Genomic DNA, 20,592 nt, shown 5'->3' with positions numbered 1-20,592 from the left:
TCCCGACAGAAATTCTGTCCATTCCTGCCACCACTATTTTGTCAAAAAAAAAAAAAGCCCTGGAACATCACGTTCGCTTGGGGGAAAAAGATACTCCAAACTAATGTTAAAGTAGAACTACCATCACTTGACAGTAACTTGTCCCTCTCTCTTTTATAAGTAAAAATAGGATATAAAACTTAATTGTCAGTAAACGATAACCCACCAAAAAAAGATTTCACTAAAGATAAGTTCAGTTTGCCATACAGATTTTATTAGGTTACCTTGTTAAATTAGCACAGCGATTGTACGTACTTTTCAAATTATCACTCAAAGTATGCAAGCACCAACAGTTTAATTGGAAAGCATTTATTCCAAAATCAGCATTATACTGATCGTAGAATAAACTATTTGTATCATTAAAAAGTGTAGGAATTTGAGCGCAGGTAGACTTCATTATTTTTAATTCTGTCTCCTGGAGGAGAGATGCGAAGTGCTTACGTTGAAAATACTAAATTACTTAAATCTTAAGACTTCAAACACAATAAAAGTTTAGATGAAGTTTGTAAATCTTATTTTTAGTAGCTATATTTGTACATTGCATGTAAAAAATTATTTAAGAGGAACACTAGTATTGTCACAATTAGGAAAATTAAATACAAAGTTCAGTGTTTAATTTAATTATCAGATACAATAAGCTTTGATTTAAAATTCGAAGTAACAAATAAAAAAGGTAACCTCAGGTTACTTGTAAAACAAATTACTGAGGAGGCAAGTATCCCCTATTCAGGCGACTTGTAAAAGATGTTACAGTAGTGGTGAACTCTTGGGTTACTGTGGTAGTTTCTTCTTGAACCAACGTTTGAGTGCTCCACACTGGCACTGTCAATATCTGTGGGCAGAAATGTGTGTTAATTGGAAATATTATTTTCCCAAAGAACTTTCACAACCCAAGATATTTCACAAACTGAGAGCTTTAAAAATAGATTAAATCTAACTTACATAGTTTTAAAACTATACAAAAACGACAAAATCTGAGCAAAGTAATTTGAAATTCAAAAAAATTATCAAAGTTACCTCAAGGCCTACAGCAATATCTTTGAGTAATTTGAAATATAAAGGCTACCTGAAGTACTAGTAGGAATTTTCAAAACAGTCTGGTGGCCGAAAATAATTAGATGAGCAGCGGCAGTTATTTTCACTTTAATATAGTTAATCTAGAGTTAAAATAAAGTTCACAGCTGTCACCAATCAAGGTCCAACAGATTTGAATGGAAGGTTTAAATAGTTCATACTTACAGAATGTGCAACAGAGACGTGGGTGATACTCTGCCAAAATCGTACAGTTTGGGTGGTAGTTACAAAGCTAGTGAAGACAGATGTTACAGTCAGCCTTGGCGTGACCATAATTTCCACAGTTCTAATTATAACTGGAGTGGAAGTCACCCTCATAACAGATGTAACTGTTCGTGGATTTGCCGGGAAGTAACTGTAGACAGTGACAAATGCAGTTACCAGTTCATTGACATTTGTAGTTTCAGTTATCCATACATCACTAGTTACTCTCACTCTAAGGGGGTGAGTCTTGAAAACCTGTGTGGATTGAAAAATCATACCAATAACTACTCGCAGGGGAAAAACAAAAGTTACTATAAACAGTAATATAGAAACAGTATTAGAGAAAATTTTATCAGAACAGGCCTAAGTCCAGAGAAACTGTAGCTCCTAAGAGTAGTCGAAAAATATTTAAAGATTTTTATATTCCAGTTTCTCACCTTAAGCTTTTGCTTGAAGAAGCAAATCTATTACTTACAGTTTCCGTTCGGGTCTCTGTGAATGGAGTAACTGTTGCCGGTGCCAGGGCAGAAGTAAGCCTATGAGTTTCATAATTGGGGACTATCTGGCAGTTAGCCTGTAACAAAAATTAAGAATTTAAAATTATCCCTGTATCAATAAGACAAAATATTTAAAAAAACAAATGACTAAATATGGTAGTATTCGAGCTTTATATTTATAAATTCTTTATAAGATTTGGTTTATGCCTAAGGTACCGATACTTACCAGGGCAAAGACTGCAGTAAAGATAATTAAGAGACCAGTCATCTGAAAAGGAATATTGCAGATGTAAAAAACAAAAATTACATTAAGGAAATGAAGACAAATGCCCTCCTATAATACTGCAAAAAGGATGTAAATGATAACAGCAACCTTTTTTTTTTTAAAACGTAAATCAACGACTGCCCCACAACAGGTAAAATCTAAGTAAATTCTTAAAAAATGAACAAATACCTTTTTGTCAATTATGCCAAGATTCAAAATACAGGTAACTACCTTGCATATACTCAGGTTATTGAAGGGGAGATATATTTACTACCAACAGCTTTAAACCTTGAACCATGTATCTAAAATCTAATTTATCAGATGCCACATTATATGAAATTTATCAGATGCCACATCTGAAATTACAAAAAATTTACCAAGCTATCAAAGTATCGGCTACTTCCTAAGTATTGGCGAGATTACACTAGATTTAAAGTTTATTAATACATTCATTAAGATAAACCTTAAAACCAATACTCTAAACTCTGATAACCAAGAAGAAGGATTTCATTAAATACCCGGCACAAAGTTGTAAGAGAACTATGAAATTGTTAAGTCAAGGTATGGTAAGATTGCTAAAGAAACAAAATATTTCATAAAAAGAATATTTAGATACTAAAAAGATAATCAGTCAGAGATTTAAAGACTAAATTGTTAAATCTACCAAAGCCATAATTCTTAAAATGTTATTTTCATTAGTAAAATAAATTTTTGAATATACTTACCCGATAATCATGTAGCTGTCAACTCCGTTGCCCGACAGAATTCTACGGGAGGGATACGCCAGCTATCACTATACTAGAAGGGGGTGTACTCACAAGCGCCACCTGTGGCCAGGTACTACAGTACTTGTTGTTGACGCCACCTCACTTTTTCCTCGGTCCACTGGTTCTCTATGGGGAGGAAGGGTGGGTCAATTAAATCATGATTATCGGGTAAGTATATTCAAAAATTTATTTTACTAATGAAAATAACATTTTTCAATATTAAACTTACCCGATAATCATGTAGCTGATTCACACCCAGGGGGGTGGGTGAAAAACCAGTGTACAAGACTAAAGGATAGCTAAGTATCCCGTATTTCATATAATCAGTTATCCACAATAACAATGAAATAATAAGTACCTGGTAAGGAAGTCGACTTGAACCGTTACTCTGCCTTTAATAAGATAGTCTTCCTTACTGAGCGCAGCGTTCCTCTTGGAAGGCTGAATCAACTCAAAGGTGCTAAAGTATACAGGGCTGCAACCCATACTAAAGGACCTCATCACAACCTTTAACCTCGGCGCTTCTCAAGAAAGAATTGACCACCCGCCAAATCAACAAGGATGTGGAAGGCTTCTTAGCCGACCGTACAACCCATAAAAAGTATTCAAGAGAAAGGTTAAAAGGTTATGGGATTATGGGAATGTAGTGGCTGAGCCCTCGCCTACTACTGCATTCGTTGCTACGAATGGTCCCAGGGTGTAGCAGTACTCGTAAAGAGACTGGACATCTTTGAGATAGAATGATGCGAACACTGACTTGCTTCTCCAATAGGTTGCATCCATAACACTCTGCAGAGAATGGCTCTGTTTGAAGGCCACTGAAGTAGCCACAGCTCCCACTTCATGTGTCCTTACCTTCAGCAAAGCAAGGTCTTCTTCCTTCAGATGAGAATGTGTTTCTCTAATCAGAAGCCTGAATAGTAAGAAACCGAGTTCTTAGAACTTGGAAAAGAAGGTTTCTTGATAGCACACTATAAGGCTTCTGATTGTCCTTGTAAAGGTTAAGACCTTTTTAGATAGTACCTAAGAGCTCTAACTGGGCAAAGTACTCTCTCCAGTTCATTCCCCACCAAGTTGGACAGGCTTGGGATCTCGAACGACTTAGGCCAAGGACGTGAAGGAAGCTCGTTTAGCAAAAACCGAGCTGCAAGGAACATGTAGCCGTTTCAGATGTGAAAACAATGATCCTGCTGAAGGCGTGGATCTCACTTACTCTTTTAGCTGTTGTCAAGCACACGAGGAAAAGAGTTTTTAATGCGAGGTCCTAAAAAGAGGCTGATTGGAGAGGTTCAAATCTTGATGACATAAGGAACCTTAGGACCACGTCTAGATTCCAGCCTGGAGTGGACAACCGACGTTCCTTTGAGGTCTCAAAAGACCTAGGTAGGTCCTGTAGATCTTTGTTGGTGGAAAGATCCAAGCCTCTGTGGCGGAAAACCGCTGCCAACATACTTCTGTAACCCTTGATCGTAGGAGCTGAAAGGGATCTTACTTTCCTTAGATATAACAGGAAGTCAGCAATCTGGGTTACAGTGGTACTGGTTGAGGAAACTGCACTGGTCTTGTACCAGCTACAGAAGACTTCCCCTTGAGACTGATAGATTCTGAGAGTGGAAGTTCTCCTTGCTTTGGCAATCGCTCTGGCTGCCTCCTTCGAAAAGCCCCTAGCTCTTGAGAGTCTTTCGAAAGTCTGAAGGCAGTCAGACGAAGAGCGTGGAGGTTCGGGTGTACCTTCTTTACGTGAGGTAGACGTAGAAGGTTCACTCCTAGAGGAAGAGTCCTGGGAATGTCGACCAGCCATTGCAGTACCTCTAAGAACCATTCTCTCGCGGGCCAGAGCGGAGCCAACCAACGTCGGCCGTGTCCCTTTGCGAGAGGAGAACTTCTGAAGTACCCTGTTGACAATCTTGAACGGCGGGAATGCATACAGGTAGAGATGGAACCAATCCAGCAGAAAAGCATCCACGTGAACTGCTGCTGGGTCTGGAATCGGAGAAAAATACAATAGGAGTCTCTAGGTTATCGAGGTAGCGAACAGATCTATGGTTGGCTGACCCCACAGGGCCCAAAGTCTGCTGCAAACATTCTTGTGAAGGGTCCACTCTGTGGGGATGACCTGACCTTTCCGGCTGAGGCGATCTGCCATGACATTCATACCGCCCTGAATGAACCTCGTTACCAGCGTGAGCTTTCGATCTTTAGACCAGATGAGGAGGTCCCTTGCGATCTAGAACAACTTCACGAAAGAGTCCCTCCCTGCTTGAAGGTGTAAGCCAGGGCTGTGGTGTTGTCAGAGTCCACCTCCACCACTTTGTTAAGCTGGAGGGACTTGAAGTTTATAAAGGCCAGAAGAACTGCCAACAACTCCTGCAATTGATGTGAAGTGTCCTTTGCTCCTGATTCCATGTTCTCGATCATTCCTGTCCGTCCAAAGTCGCACCCCAGCCCGTGTCTGATGTGTCCGAGAGGAGACGGCGGTCGGGTTTCTGAACAGCCAAAGGTAGACTTCCTTGAGAAGAAAGCCGTTCTTACACCACGCGAGAGAAGACCTCCTCTCTTCGGAAACAGGAACCGAGACCGTCTCTAGCGTCATGTCCTTTATCCAGTGAGCAGCTAGATGATACTGAAGGGGGGGAGGTGGATTCTCCCTAACACGATGAACAGGGCCAGCGATGAAAGTGTCCCTGTTAGACTCATCCACTACCTGACTGAGCATCTGTTCCTTCTCAGCATGCTCTGGATGCATTCTAGGGCTTGGAAGATCCTTGGGGCCGACGGAAAAGCCCGAAAAGCTCGACTCTGAAGATCCATACCCAGGGAGACAATGGTCTGGGATGGGATGAGCTGAGACTCCTCAAAATTGACCAGGAGGCCCAGTTCCTTGGTCAGATCCATAGTCCATCTGAGAATCTCCAGACAGCGACGACTTGTGGGAGCTCTTAAAAGCCAGTCGTCTGACGGAGCCGGACACAAGATCATGGTACTGCTGCACAGTCTGTGAACTGTCAACCATGGGGAAGCGAGGAAGTACAGTGACAACCCGAAGCTGTCTAGACTGTCTGGGTCGTACAGACAACTCTTTATCGGGTTGCCGAGGTTGCCGCACTGCGTCACAACAAGTCACTTCTGCTAGTTGTTGAACGTCTTCCCAGTGACACACTGACTCCGTAAACAAAAAAATCCTTTAACAAGGACTAAGCTTGGACTGTATGTCTTGCAACACAGCTCAAGGTCTATGGGAGCAGGTGTGGTAACAGACGGGGTTAGTGACTGAAGTGGAACCATTACCTTCCCTGGAAGCATGTTATGCTTAAATAAAAGTCCATAGGAGGCTACGCAGCTAAAGGCTCCTCTCCAAATGACAGAATCCTCAAGGGAATATCAGAAGGAGAGAGAAAAGCACTTTCTCATCTACAGGGACCATATCCGAGAAAAGTTAAGTTCTCAGTGAGGGTTTCAATGGTGCAAAAGCAGCAGACTAGAAGGCAACATTATGAAACTGCTTGACAGTCTAGTGAGTTGGCAACAACCAAAGATGTATGACTGAGAAGCATGCAGAGCATGCTGTATGCAGAGCATGCTGTATGCAGAGCATGCTGTATGCAGAGCATGCTGTATGCAGAGCATGCTGTATGCAGAGCATGCTGTATGCAGAGCATGCTGTATGCAGAGCATGCTGAATGCAGAGCATGCTGAATGCAGAGCATGCTGAATGCAGAGCATGCTGAATGCAGAGCATGCTGAATGCAGAGCATGCTGTATGCAGAGCATGCTGTATGCAGAGCATGCTGAATGCAGAGCATGCTGAATGCAGAGCATGCTGTATGCAGAGCATGCTGTATGCAGAGCATGCTGAATGCAGAGCATGCTGTATGCAGAGCATGCTGTATGCAGAGCATGCTGTAAGGTAAGCAGAGCGTGTTGCATGGCGTTTAACATTTCTCAGAAATTCCATGACCAGTGCTAGAGTGCTTCATGCATGCTTGCATGGGGTTTTAATATCAACATAATATTTACCTTACATTCATAACTCATGATTGAAGATATTTTGGCCATATTTTGCGATATTGTTAAAAATATATTGCAAGGAATACATATATATTTTTATATAAGTAAGACAAATAACCTCCATTATCATAATGTTTGTGTAGGCATACATGTATATGATTACAAATGCAAGTTATGAAAGTAATGAGGTGTTATTATTGTCATTTGTTATTTCTCAAGTTGAGGAGAAAGTGGCAGATGCATGCGTTGAGGTGGCTGACTCATAGCATGAGGTTGCTGCCTCAAGAGTTGCGCTTGCTGTAAGGGTTGCGGATGCGCAGTAGCAGGTTCCTGAGGAACGAGTTAAGGTTCCTGAGGTGTGAGCTGCGAGAGTCGAGATAGCGGCTGCGCAGAACGCAGTTCTTGTCTCGCGAGTTGAGGTTCCTGAGGAGCTAGCCTAAGCTGCAGCGAGTGCTGAGGTGGCTGCCTCATTGATGGAAGAGGTTGTCGTACCTCAAGAGATTGTTGCCTCGCTGGTGGAACCGCAAGCGGAGGAAGTAAGGCATAAGACTCCTGCTCCCATTGCTGAGGTTGCCTTAAGGAAGGTTAAGGTTGCTGCACAACGCTGGTAACTGGCAACTCAGAACGCGGTAAGGTAGCCTGAGGAACCTCAACTTCGTACGCCTGGCAGACTGGACTGCGGTGAGGCAGAGCTCTCGCAGGAGGAGGCGGAGGTTGCTGCACACCGCTGGTAACTGGCAACTCAGAACGCGGTAAGGTAGCCTGAGGAACCTCAACTTCGTACGCCTGGCAGACTGGACTGCGGAGAGGCGGAGCGTTCGCAGGAGGAGGTGTAACCTTCTCAGCCTGAAACTCACGCATTAAGACCCCAAGCTGCGACTGCATGGACTGCAGCAAAGTCGTCTTGGGATCAACAGACGATAAGGTCTGTTGTGGCATCGCCTTACCTCTCTTAGGAGGTGTGCAGTCACCTGAGACTGAGGAGAGTCAGAGCTAACCCAATGACTGCATCCGGGTTGTTGAACTAACTTCGTACGTCTGGCATAGGTCTGGACTTTACGTTTAAGAGGTCTTGAGACCTGAGACCAGCGTTTTCTCCCCGAAATTTCTTCTGCAGACGAGCAAAATAAGGGCTCAATCGTCTGCGGGTGGGAGTGACTGTCTCTTAAGACACGCCCGCAACCACCGAGGATACTTCTGTGCGCCGATCAAGGCCTGCCGAACCCTTTTGCCCTTCGACATTGCTTCTCCCCTGGGCTTGGGAGCTTGCAAGAGGTCCCGGACTGGGAGGACGACTGGCACGCACAGAAGTACCCTCACGCACAACACTGACACACTTTGCGCTAATCACTTGTCACTTTTGATTTTCTGTTTGCACTTATTTCACTGAACTCTAAACTTTAAGTGGTTTGTACCTGAAACACGCAATTCTATCCTTTCTCAAAAGTTAGTAATTGCGAAAACAGAATTACAATGTAACAGAAAAATCTAATGAAAGATAAATAATTCAGTGGCTGGAAAGAGACTAAACACTAGATCAAATAAACTAAGTTTAAAATCTCTCACCGCATAAAGCTTGAGAACAAGAAAAACTCTAGAAAAGTTTACCTTCTTCCCCTAAAGAGACTAGGGAGAAGAGCAAAAACGATAACAACGTTACTCGCTTGAACGAAACGTTTATCCTCTCTCTCTCTCTCTCTCTCTCTCTCTCTCTCTCTCTCTCTCTCTACTTAGAACCTGAGAGAAGAGCCCAATCATATATATCGTTAAAACATATTATTGTTAAAGGAAAATATTTCCCAAAATGAAAAGTTCCTTTGTAGAATTAAAACCATTAAGTTAAGAAAGAATGAACAAAACGCTAGACACGGTTACTCTTACTGCAACGTGACACCGTGAAAATTCTCTCTCTATCGTAACGATAGAGCGCAAGTTGAACGTTCTGAAACGTCAACAACTGCAGAGACAAAACAAAACGTTAGTTCAACTTTGAAAACAGTACGAGACTATCAAAGAAATTCTTTCAAAAACATTAAAATAGCATAATATGTTAACAGGTAAAACCGAAATGACGGGCTCAATGTTAATTAACCCTGGATAGGTACGGTCCTCGGACACCCCTTTAAGGGTATACTCGGACGCGAACGACCCCGACGCCAAAAAAAATTCTTGAAAAATCAGTTTTTGCAGTAACCTCCTTTTTTCTTTTGCCAAAAAAAACTTCAATGAATGCTTAAAACAACTGTAAAGATAAATACTACTCATCTGCAGAAAAACTATTTATTATAAATATTTTAAAAAATTAAGTAGAAAAAAAAAAGACCTGACATAAAAATTCATAAAAAAAAAGTTTATACATATATACACAAATCCTTTTAGGAATTGATTCTTGAATGTTTAGGACACATCTTGATGTATTTTGGATGAAGTCAGACCCATGGAGGTGAAGATCTGAAAAGAGAAAAAAAGGGTAACTTTTTTTGGCCAAAAAAAATTGTCCAAATTTCATGAATTTTTTTGGGTACCCAAATGAAATAGGAAGTGGCTAATTTTTTTAGGGAATAAACATATGTTATCCTAAAATAGAAATATGTAAAAAAATCTTCATTATTTTGTAAATTACATTTATATCAGGGGCCATATCTAAAGGTAATTTTTTGAGTACTTGGAAATTTCGTAAAAAAATACATATATTTAATATATAATATGATATTTATGCAGGTAAAAATATACCAAAATATCACAAATTCTATAGGGAACAAGAATATATATAGATAGGCAGCTTACGCTTCGGATATGTCCACAAAATGACCGCCAACCACACTGACTCAGACTCCCTAATCTGCCACTTGAAATGTAGGAAGGGTATGTCAATTTCAAGGTGTTATTTACTAATCTAATTATTATTGGATATGCATAAAAATTGTATGGTGGGTTGCTGGATAATTGTCGATTATTTTACGACTATAAAATTAAAATTCTGACCCAAAAAATTTTTTTTGAAGGGAAATAAAATCGAAAAAAAATAATGTAAAACAATATTTTGGCTAAAAAAATTTGATGATATTCAATCAAAAAAAAAGTAAACAAAATTTTCCGACAAATAAACATCTAGAGAAATCATTACTCTGTGATAGTTCCTTAGTACGTAGTAATTTTGAAAGAATTGGGAAAAAACGAAAAAATGGCAATCACCGGAAAATCGAACACATACCTATATATACGCCATATCTGGCTAAAAAAAAGATAGGCATGGGTAGCCAGATCATCTAGAAACACTTTCCAACACTATAAAAATATAAGTTTTGCGACACTACTTGCCAATTCCTTACGGTAACATGACTAAGCAAAAAAATGCAAAACAAATAAAAAGGGGCACTCGTGGAAAAATGGCCATTCTAATATACGGCATTTCAGAAAAAAAAAATTTCAGCCACGTGCTAGGCAAACCATCAAGGCATATTTTCCGACAAATAAACATATAAATGAAATATTACTCTGTGATAGTTCCTTAGTACGTAGTAATTTTGAAAGAAATGGGAAAAAACGAAAAAATGGCAATCACAGGAAAATCGAACACATACTTATATATACGCCATATCTGGCTAAAAAAAAAATAGGCATGGGTAGCTAGATCATCTAGAAACACTTTCCAACACTATAAAAATATAAGTTTTGCGACACTACTTGCCAATTCCTTACGGTAACATGACTAAGCAAAAAAATGCAAAACAAATAAAAAGGGGCACTCGCGGAAAAATGCCCAACATTCTAATATACGGCATCTCAGATAAAAAAAAAAGACATGCACGTGTTAGCCCAACCATCAAGGCACACTTTCTAACACATAAACATGAAAAAAAAAATCAATAATATACGGCAATTCCTTACTACGTAGTAAATTTTTACAAATATTGAAAAAAAAACAGAAATTGGCAACCGCAGTTAAATACCCAATATACCAATAACTACGTCGTATCTGACAAAAACAAAATCACGCATGGGTAGCCAGATCATCTAGACACACTTTCCAACATTAAAAAAGCAAAAGTTTTACGACACTATTTCGCAATATCTTACGGAAAAATGACTTGGCAAAAAAATTAAAAAAAATTAAAAAGGGACACTCGCGGTAAAATGCCCGACATTCTAATATACGACATCTCAGATAAAAAAAAAGACATGCACGTGTTAGCCCAACCATCAAGGCACACTTTCTAACACATAAACATGAAAAAAAAATGAATAATATACGGCAATTCCTTACTACGTAGTAATTTTTACAAATATTGAAAAAAAACAGAAATTGGTAACCGCAGTTAAATACCCAATATACCAATAACTACGTCGTATCTGACAAAAACAAAGTCATGCATGGGTAGCCAGATCATCTAGACACTCTTTCCAACACTAAACAAGCAAAAGTTTTACGACACTATTTGGCAATATCTTACGGAAAAATGACTTGGCAAAAAAATGAAAAAAAATGAAAAAGGGGCACTCGCGGTAAAATGGTCCTCGTGGTGATGAACGACATTTTAACTAAAAAAAAAAACATGCACATGGTAGCCAAACAATCCACCAAGACTTTCCACAACTGATAACCTATACAAGTTGCACCATTCTACGACAATTTCATAATACGTAATAACTTTGATAATTATGCAAACTACCTCAGAAGGGTAAACTCGGACGCGAACGACCCCGACGCGTCTCAGAAATCGGGGAAGGAGTACAGCTACAGCAATGCACATCTGGACACTACTAGAGCGTGTAGGGGAGACACCTCCTGCAGGTCGATCACCCACAAATTCAGTCACAGGGGTGAGTCACGTGAGAAAAACCTGTTTTTTTTTTACGCTCGGGGTCGCAAACGACCCACCGTACCTATCCAGGGTTAACTTCGGTACAAGAAAAGACCGCCTACCATTAGGAAAGGTCGAATATATAAAAATTAATTTTAATAATTTTATAATAAAAGGAAGTTAATCGAAGAGGCCTATAAAAGGCGGAGAGATATAAAATAAATCTATAACTTTTGTTAAGCAAAATTAAGAAAGAGAGTCTATACTCTCTTAGACACCAACACTTCCGTCTAAGGGAAGGGTCGGCCATTTAAAGGTGAAAGAGAGTTCATACTCTCTTCGTCACCATAATAAATTAATTCCAAAAGCTAACTAAGCTAATATAGAAGTTTCTAGTATAGCGAATAGCTGCAAATTTTAGAGAAATACTTCACCAAACCGTGAACAATACTCCAAAATCATAAGCGTATCCAAGAACGTCTTGCCGGAAGCACGACAGAGGAAAAAGTGAGGTGGCGTCAACAACAAGTACTGTAGTACCTGGCCACAGGTGGCGCTTGTGAGTACACCTTCTTCTAGTATAGTGATAGCTGGCGTATCCCTCCCGTAGAATTCTGTCGGGCAACGGAGTTGACAGCTACATGATTATCGGGCAAGTTTAATATTGAAAAATTTGATTTTACCATTGGAAACACCTTGTCAAAGTTACTAGGCTAAAAATTAACTCTTAACCAGTTGGAAACTAACACCTTGTTAAAGTTCCTAGACTAAAGTTAAAACACATGGCCAGATGAAAACCAACTCCTTGTCAAAGTCCAAGCTAAAATGTAACGCCAGATGAAAACCAATTCCTTGTCTAGGTCACTAAGCTAAAATACAACTCCCTAGGCTAAGAATTTTTAATTGTAACCCGGGCAAGATCATTCGACCAAATTTCAGACTTACATATACAAACGAGATAAATTCTCATCAAAAGTATCTTAAGATTTGGCTCTTTTCTAAGATGAGAAAATACTAATAAAATGTTATTTTCATTAGTAAAATAAATTTTTGAATATACTTACCCGATAATCATGTAGCTGTCAACTCCGTTGCCCGACAGAAATCTAAGGAGGGATACGCCAGCTATCACAATACTAGAAGGGGGTGTACTAACAGCGCCACCTGTGGCCAGGTACTCAAGTACTTCTTGTTGACACCTCCTCAATTATTCCTCGATCCCACTGGTTCTTTATGGGGAGGAAGGGAGGGTCAATTAAATCATGATTATCGGGTAAGTATATTCAAAAATTTATTTTACTAATGAAAATAACATTTTTCAATATTAAACTTACCCGATAATCATGTAGCTGATGGTAAGTATATTCAAAAATTTATTTTACTAATGAAAATAACATTTTTCAATATTAAACTTACCCGATAATCATGTAGCTGATTCGCACCCAGGGGGGTGGGTGAAAACCAGTGAACAAGATTAAAGGATAGCCAAGTATCCCCAAATTTCATATAACAGTTATCTCTAATAACAAATGAAATAATAAGTACCTGGTAAGGAAGTCGAATTGAACCGTTACTCTGCCTCTTTTTTAAGTTCGTCTTCCTTACTGAGCGCAGCGTTCCTCTTGGAGGCTGAATCAACCCAAGGTGCTAAAGTATATAGGGTTGCAACCCCTACTAAAGGACCTCTACACAACCTTTAACCTAGGCGCTTCTCAAGAATGAATTGACCACCCGCCAAATCAAAAGGATGCGGAAGGCTTCTTAGCCTACCGTAACAACCATAAAAACAACAAAAAGAATTCAAGAGAAAAGTTAAAAAGGTTATGGGATTAAGGGAATGTAGTGGCTGAGCCCTCACCTACTACTGCACTCGCTGCTACGAATGGTCCCAGGGTGTAGCAGTTCTCGTAAAGAGACTGGACATCTTTCAGATAAAATGATGCAAACACTGACTTGCTCCTCCAATAGGTTGCATCCATTACACTCTGCAGAGAACGGTTTTTATTAAAGGCCATCGAAGTAGCTACGGCTCTTACTTCGTGGGTCCTTACCTTCAGCAATGCAAGGTCTTCCTCCTTTAAGTGAGAATGTGCTTCTCTAATCAGAAGCCTTATATAATACGAAAGCCCATTCTTGGACATGGGTCTCGAGGGTTTCCTGATGGCACACCATAAGGCTTCTGACTGTCCTCGGAGAGGTTTAGACCTCTTGAGATAATATTTGAGAGCTCTGACAGGGCAAAGAACTCTCTCAAGTTCGTTACCTACCATGTTGGAAAGGCTAGGTATCTCGAACGATCTAGGCCAAGGACGTGAAGGAAGTTCGTTCTTTGCTAGGAATCCAAGCTGGAAAGAACATGTAGCAGACTCGGTCGTGAAACCAATGTTCTTGCTGAAGGCATGAACCTCACTGACTCTCTTAGCTGTTGCCAGGCAAACGAGAAAAAGAGTCTTGAGGGCAAGGTCCTTGAATGAAGCTGACTGGAGAGGTTCGAACCTAGATGTCATAAGGAACCTTAAGACTACGTCTAAATTCCAGCCTGGAGTGGAAAGACGACGATCTTTAGACGTCTCAAAAGACTTAAGAATGTCTTGAAGGTCCTTGTTGGAAGACAGGTCCAAACCTCTATGGCGGAGAACTGAGGCCAACATACTCCTATATCCCTTAATCGTAGGAGCTGAAAGGGATCTCTCATTCCTAAGATGAAGCAGGAAGTCAGCTATTTGGGTCACAGAGGTATTGGTAGAGGATATTGAATTGGCTCTACACCAGCTTCGGAAGACCTCCCACTTAGACTGGTAGACCCTACGAGTGGAAACCCTTCTTGCTCTGGCAATAGCCCTGGCTGCCTCCTTCGAAAAGCCTCGAGCTCTAGCGAATCTTTCGACAGTCTGAAGGCAGTCAGTTGAAGAGCGTGGAGGTTTGGATGTAACCTGTCTACGTGAGGTTGACGTAGAAGGTCCACTCTTAGAGGTAGAGTCCTGGGGAAGTCTACTAGCCATTGTAGTACCTCTGTGAACCATTCTCTTGCAGGCCAAAGGGGAGCAACCAGCGTCAGCCATGTCCCTTCGTGCGAGACTAATTTCTGCAGAACCTTGTTGATTATCTTGAACAGAGGGAATGCGTACAGGTCGAGATGGGACCAGTTCAGTAGAAAGGCATCCACATGAACTGCTGCAGGGTCTGGAACAGGAGAACAAAACAGAGGAAGTCTCTTGGTCATGGAGGTGGCAAACAGATCTATGGTAGGTTGACCCCACAAGGTCCAAAGTCTGTTGCACACACTCTTGTGGAGGGTCCATTCCGTGGGAATGACCTGATTCCTTCTGCTCAGACGATCTGCTGACACGTTCATATTGCCCTGGATGAACCTCGTGACTAGAGAGAGGTTTAGACTTCTTGACCAAATGAGGAGGTCCCTTGCGATCTCGTAAAGGCTCCTCGAATGGGTCCCCCCCTTGCTTGGAGATGTAAGCCAAGGCTGTGGTGTTGTCCGAGTTCACCTCCACCACTTTGCCTAGCAGGAGGGACTTGAAGTTCAACAGGGCTAGATGAACTGCCAGCAGTTCCTTGCAGTTGATGTGGAGAGAACGTTGTTCCTCGTTCCACATTCCGGAGCATTCCTTTCCGTCCAAGGTTGCACCCCAGCCCGAGTCCGATGCATCTGAGAAGAGATGAAGATTGGGGGTCTGAATGGCCAAGGATAGACCCTCTCTGAGAAGGAGGTTGTGCTTCCACCACAGGAGAGTGGTCTTCATCTCTTGGTTGATAGGGATAGAGATTGCTTCCAGGGTAGAACTCTTGTCCCAATGAGCTGCAAGGTGGAATTGAAGAGGGCGGAGGTGGAGTCTGCCCAGCTCGACAAACAGGGCTAGGGACGAGAGAGTCCCTGTGAGACTCATCCACTGTCTCACTGAGCAACTGTTCCTCTTCAGCATGCTCATGATGCACTCTAGGGCTTGGCTTATCCTGGGGGCCGATGGAAAAGCCCGAAAACTCTGACTCTGAATTTCCATTCCCAGATACACGATGGATTGTGAGGGAATGAGTTGAGATTTTTCCAAATTGACTAATAGACCCAGGTCTCTGATAAGGTCTAAAGTCCAATGAAGATTCTCCAGACAACGACGACTCGAGGAGGCTCTCAACAGCCAGTCGTCTAGGTAGAGGGAGGCTCTGATGTTTGACAAGTGAAGGAATTTGGCTACATTCCTCATCAGAAGGGTAAAGACCATAGGAGCTGTGCTTAGGCCAAAACACAGGGCTTGGAATTGGTAGACGACCTTTCCGAAAACGAATCTTAGGAAAGGTTGGGAGTCTGGATGAATCGGAACGTGAAAATAAGCATCTTTCAAGTCCAATGAGACCATCCAGTCCTCCTGTCTGACCGCTGCCAAGACCGTCTTGGTTGTCTCCATCGTGAACGTCAGCTTGGTGACATACTCGTTGAGAGCGCTGACGTCCAGCACAGGTCTCCAACCTCCTGTCTTCTTGGCCACAAGAAAGAGGCGGTTGTAGAAGCCCGGGGATTGATGGTCCCGGACTACAACCACAGCCTTCTTCTGCACAAGAAGCGACACCTCCTGGTGCAAAGCTAGCCTCTTGTCCTCCTCTTTGTAGTTGGGAGAGAGGTTGATGGGCGAAGTGGTCAGAGGTGGTTGAAGGAAGAATGGAATCCTGTAACCGAACCTCAGCCAACTGACAGACTGTGCGTCTGCACCTCTCATCTCCCAAGCTCGCCAGAAGGTCTTGAGTCTGGCTCCTACTGTCGTCTGGAGAATCGGAGAGTCAGTGTTTTCCTTTGGATGGCTTGGATCCTTTCCTGGACTTGCCTCTGTAAGAGTCTGGACGGGAGCTTCCTCGGCTGGGGGCTCTACCACGAAAGGGCGGTATGAATCTAGTCGCAGGGGTATCAGCCACTGGGGAGCGGTAAGTCTTAGGGGCTGAGGTGGGAGCCTTAGACTTACGAGCCGAAGAAGCTACAAGATCGTGCGTGTCCTTCTGTATCAAAGCAGCCGACAAATCTTTAATGAGCTCTTCGGGAAAAATAAACTTCGAAAGAGGAGCAAACAGAAGTTGTGAACGTTGGCAAGGGGTAATGCTGGCGGAAAGGAAAGAACACAGCTGTTCCCTTTTCTTCAAAACCCCTGATACAAACAAGGACGCTAGCTCGCCCGATCCATCTCTGATGGCCTTATCCATACAGGACATTAACAGCATGGCAGAATCTTTGTCCGTATGGGAGGTTTTCTTGCACCAGTCGAGAAAATTAAACATTTCAAAAGCTCTAAACACTCCTTTAAGCAAGTGATCCAAGTCCGAGAAGGTCCAACCCACTTTTGAGCGTCTCATAGCAGATCTTCGAGGCGAGTCTACCAGACTTGAGAAGTCAGCCTGGGCAGAGGCAGGTATTCCCAAGCCTGGTGCTTCCCCTGTGGCATACCAAACGCTCGCTTTCGAAGTGAGCTTCGTTGGAGGGAACATGAAGGAAGTCTTGCCAAGAAGTTGCTTAGACTGCAGCCATTCCCCTAAGATCCTAAAAGCCCTCTTGGAGGATCTAGCTAGGACAAGCTTGGTATAGGAAGACTGAGCTTGTTGCACTCCCAGCGAAAACTCAGATGGTGGAGAGCGGGGTATAGCTGAGACAAAATGGTCTGGATAAACCTCCCTGAGAAGAGCCAAGACCTTGCGAAAATCAAGAGACTGTGGAGAGGGTCTGGATTCGTCCACGTCCGAAGAGGGATCAAGGTGTGCTTCCTCATCATCCGAAATCTCAACCCCAGAATGAGGCGACGGGATCGGAAACGAATGCTGAACCGCAGAGTCAGAACGAGCAGGAACAACAACAGAGGTGGAAGGAGGAGGTGCAGCAAGTTCCTGTTCCTGTGGTATAAGTGGAGCGTGAATAGATCTAGGCTGTGCAGAACAAGGTAAAGTTCCCGCAAGCAGAGATGTCTGAGGAGCAGGATCAGGGTGCACGGGTAGAGCTCGGTGCAGCAGCTGAGCAGACTGACTCACAGGTGGAAGAGGTTGTTGTACCTCCACCGAGAGTTGCACCGCCGGTGGAGCAGCCAGGGGAGGAGGAGGAAGAGTGGAGTAATCCTCCTGATCCCAAACTGAAGGTTGCCTTAAAGAAGGCTGATGCTGAACAACACCGGGAACAGTGAACACAGAAACTGGTTCAACATCGTACGCCTGGCAGATAGAGCTGCGACTGGGTGCAGCGAGTGCAGGCGGGTGCAGCACAGGCTGAACCGGTGCAGGAGGTTGGTGCACCACCGGTGCAGGCGGGTGCAGCAAAGGCTGAACGGGTGCAGGAGGTTGGTGCACCACCGGTGCAGGCGGGTGCAGCACAGGCTGAACCGGTGCAGGAGGTAGGTGCACCACCGGTGCAGGCGGGTGCAGCACAGGCTGAACGGGTGCAGGAGGTTGGTGCACCACCGGTGCAGGCGGGTGCAGCACAGGCTGAACCGGTGCAGGAGATAGGTGTACCACAGGTGCAGGAGGTGCAGCACTCTCAGCACGACACTCACGCATCAGGTCCGAAAGCTGTGCTTGCATGGACTGAAGCATAGACCACTTGGGATCAGCAGAGACAGTAGCAGACTGAGGCAAAGCCATAACAGTGGTTGCACCACCGGTGCAGCTCTGTTGTACCTTACTCCTCTTGGGCGGAGTACAATCGCTAGAAGACTGAGGCGAGTCAGAGCTGAGCCAACGACTGCAACCTGGCTGAGCACTCGAGGGTTGGACTCTGCGTTTAAGCGGTCTAGAGACCTGAGACCAACGTTTCTTCCCCGAGGGAAGATCAGCGGACGAGCGGAAGACGGGCTCAATCGTCTGCAAGTGGGAGTGACGGTCTGTGGTAGACACGCCCGCAACCACTGAGGATGATTCTGTGCGCCTAACAAGGCCTGCCGAACCCTTATGCCCTTCGACATTGCTTCTCCCCTGGGCTTGGGAGCTTGCAAGAGGTCCCGGACTGGGAGAACGACTGGCTCGCACAGAAAAATCCCCACGCACCACACTGGCACTAACACTAGTACAAGGCACTGCACCGACACTAGCACTCGTCACAGCACTGGCACTAACTTCACCCACTGCACTCTTGGCCTTCAACTCTTTCACTTCGGCCATCAGAGACTTATGGTCACTTACCACTGACTCTACCTTATCGCCTAAAGCCTGAATAGCACGTAAAACCACTGACATATCAGGCGGAGGGCACACAGTAGGTTCGGGGGTAGCCACTACAGGGGTAGGATCAGGAAGAGGATCATGAGATGAGGAAAATAAAGAAGAGTGAGAAGAACTCCTCCTAGCTCTAATTCTCTCTAACTTAGAAGAATACTTTAAAAGTCGGACAAAATCCAATTCCGAAAGACCGGCGCATTCCTCACATCGATTTTCTAACTGACAGGGTCCGTCCCTACAGTCAGAACAAGCGGTGTGAGGATCTACCGAGACCTTCGGAATACGTCTATTGCAAGACCTACAACGTCTATGGGAGGGGGCTTGCGAAATGTCAGACATTTTGTTTTCAAGAGAAGTTAAAGGGAGATCCAAAAAACAAGCAAAAATTCGTTAACCGTTAAACTGAATTAAATAAAAGCTATCTAGCTAATATCAGAAGGTTTCCAGTAATGCGACAGCCGTAAATCAAAGAGAATACATCACCAAATAAGCGAGAATAAACTCGAAGACCATGAGCGTATCCCAGAACGTCTAGCCGGAGGCACGACAGAGGAATAATTGAGGAGGTGTCAACAAGAAGTACTTGAGTACCTGGCCACAGGTGGCGCTGTTAGTACACCCCCTTCTAGTATTGTGATAGCTGGCGTATCCCTCCTTAGATTTCTGTCGGGCAACGGAGTTGACAGCTACATGATTATCGGGTAAGTTTAATATTGAAAATTAAAGTTATAGCGAGTCATTAAAATCAAGCAATTTAATATTTTAAAAATATTAATCCAAATTACCCTTAAGGTTATATTATTAGCAAGATATCCGGTCTCACATTATATTATAATGCATGGACCAAATTCATATGTAAAAAACAAATCTATTGCATTATACACCTTACCTCCTAACAAGAAAAAATAAGAATCATAAAAGGTAAAGAAATTTAAATTAATAAGAGCCACCTAATAATTAAACATATAGAATGAAAAAGAGAAAGACAACATTATTACAGGGTTCAAATTAACTTTGGATCATTGCCGAACCTTAACAAAATTTGTTAGAGAACTAATATGAGAATGATTAAATTAACACCCATATAACATGCAATATATCGAAACCCAACTGGTTGATAAAGAGTAATGGTGCCTCCTTAATACGACAAAAAAACGATAGCAGTATCATAACTTGACACACTAATCATACACGTGAATGACTAATGAAACAAATTTTAATACACTATTAACTACACCACAAGTTTGAAAAAGAAGATTTCTTACTTTTGCGTCGGTTAAAGAAGTGTTACTATTAAGCTTGAATGCTGGATCACAACTATGCCTAAACGAAGACTAAAAGGTTGGATTATACCTCGGTTTTGAACCTCAGCCACTGCCAATATAGCACACAGTACTGGTGATTAAGTCGTTACTGCATAAGGTTGTTTTACGTTTACAGATCTACGTATTTCAGGGGGTGTCGTCATTGGTCCAAGGAGCTAAAAGGCGATTAGGTCGACTTCGGTGAACAAGGATGAGGTAAAAAAAAAAAAAAAAAAAAAAAATTACAAGAATTTATTCAAAACCTCATCCCGAAAACACAAAGCTCTATTCAGTATGTTATAGATTACCACATAACTTCTTGAGGCAAGGGAAAAATATTTTCCTTTTAATTACTCTTTGCACGCCGTCATAACTAATTCAAGTATTGCATAAGAGACAGTAATTTGATGTGAATGACCAAGCTAGTGAATTGTA

General features: G+C 42.6%; 1 protein-coding gene across 1 annotated transcript; it reads right to left on the bottom strand.

Moving 5' to 3' along the window:
- Positions 1-643: 643 nt before the first annotated feature.
- Positions 644-20,232, bottom strand: LOC137614454 (chondroitin proteoglycan 1-like). The gene is made up of 5 exons (XM_068344263.1): positions 20,119-20,232; positions 2,041-2,082; positions 1,793-1,891; positions 1,279-1,572; positions 644-871 (listed from the first exon to the last, which is right to left on the bottom strand). The coding sequence occupies exons 2-5, from the start codon at positions 2,080-2,082 to the stop codon at positions 740-742; spliced, it is 567 nt and encodes a 188-aa protein (XP_068200364.1). The 5' UTR covers positions 20,119-20,232; the 3' UTR covers positions 644-739.
- Between the last annotated feature and the right edge of the window lie 360 nt (positions 20,233-20,592).

Source organism: Palaemon carinicauda, chromosome 20, assembly GCF_036898095.1.
Source record: "Palaemon carinicauda isolate YSFRI2023 chromosome 20, ASM3689809v2, whole genome shotgun sequence".
Classification (NCBI taxonomy): domain Eukaryota; kingdom Metazoa; phylum Arthropoda; class Malacostraca; order Decapoda; family Palaemonidae; genus Palaemon; species Palaemon carinicauda.
Note: the sequence above shows the minus strand (reverse complement) of the source record. Positions and strands in the feature narration are given on the sequence as shown.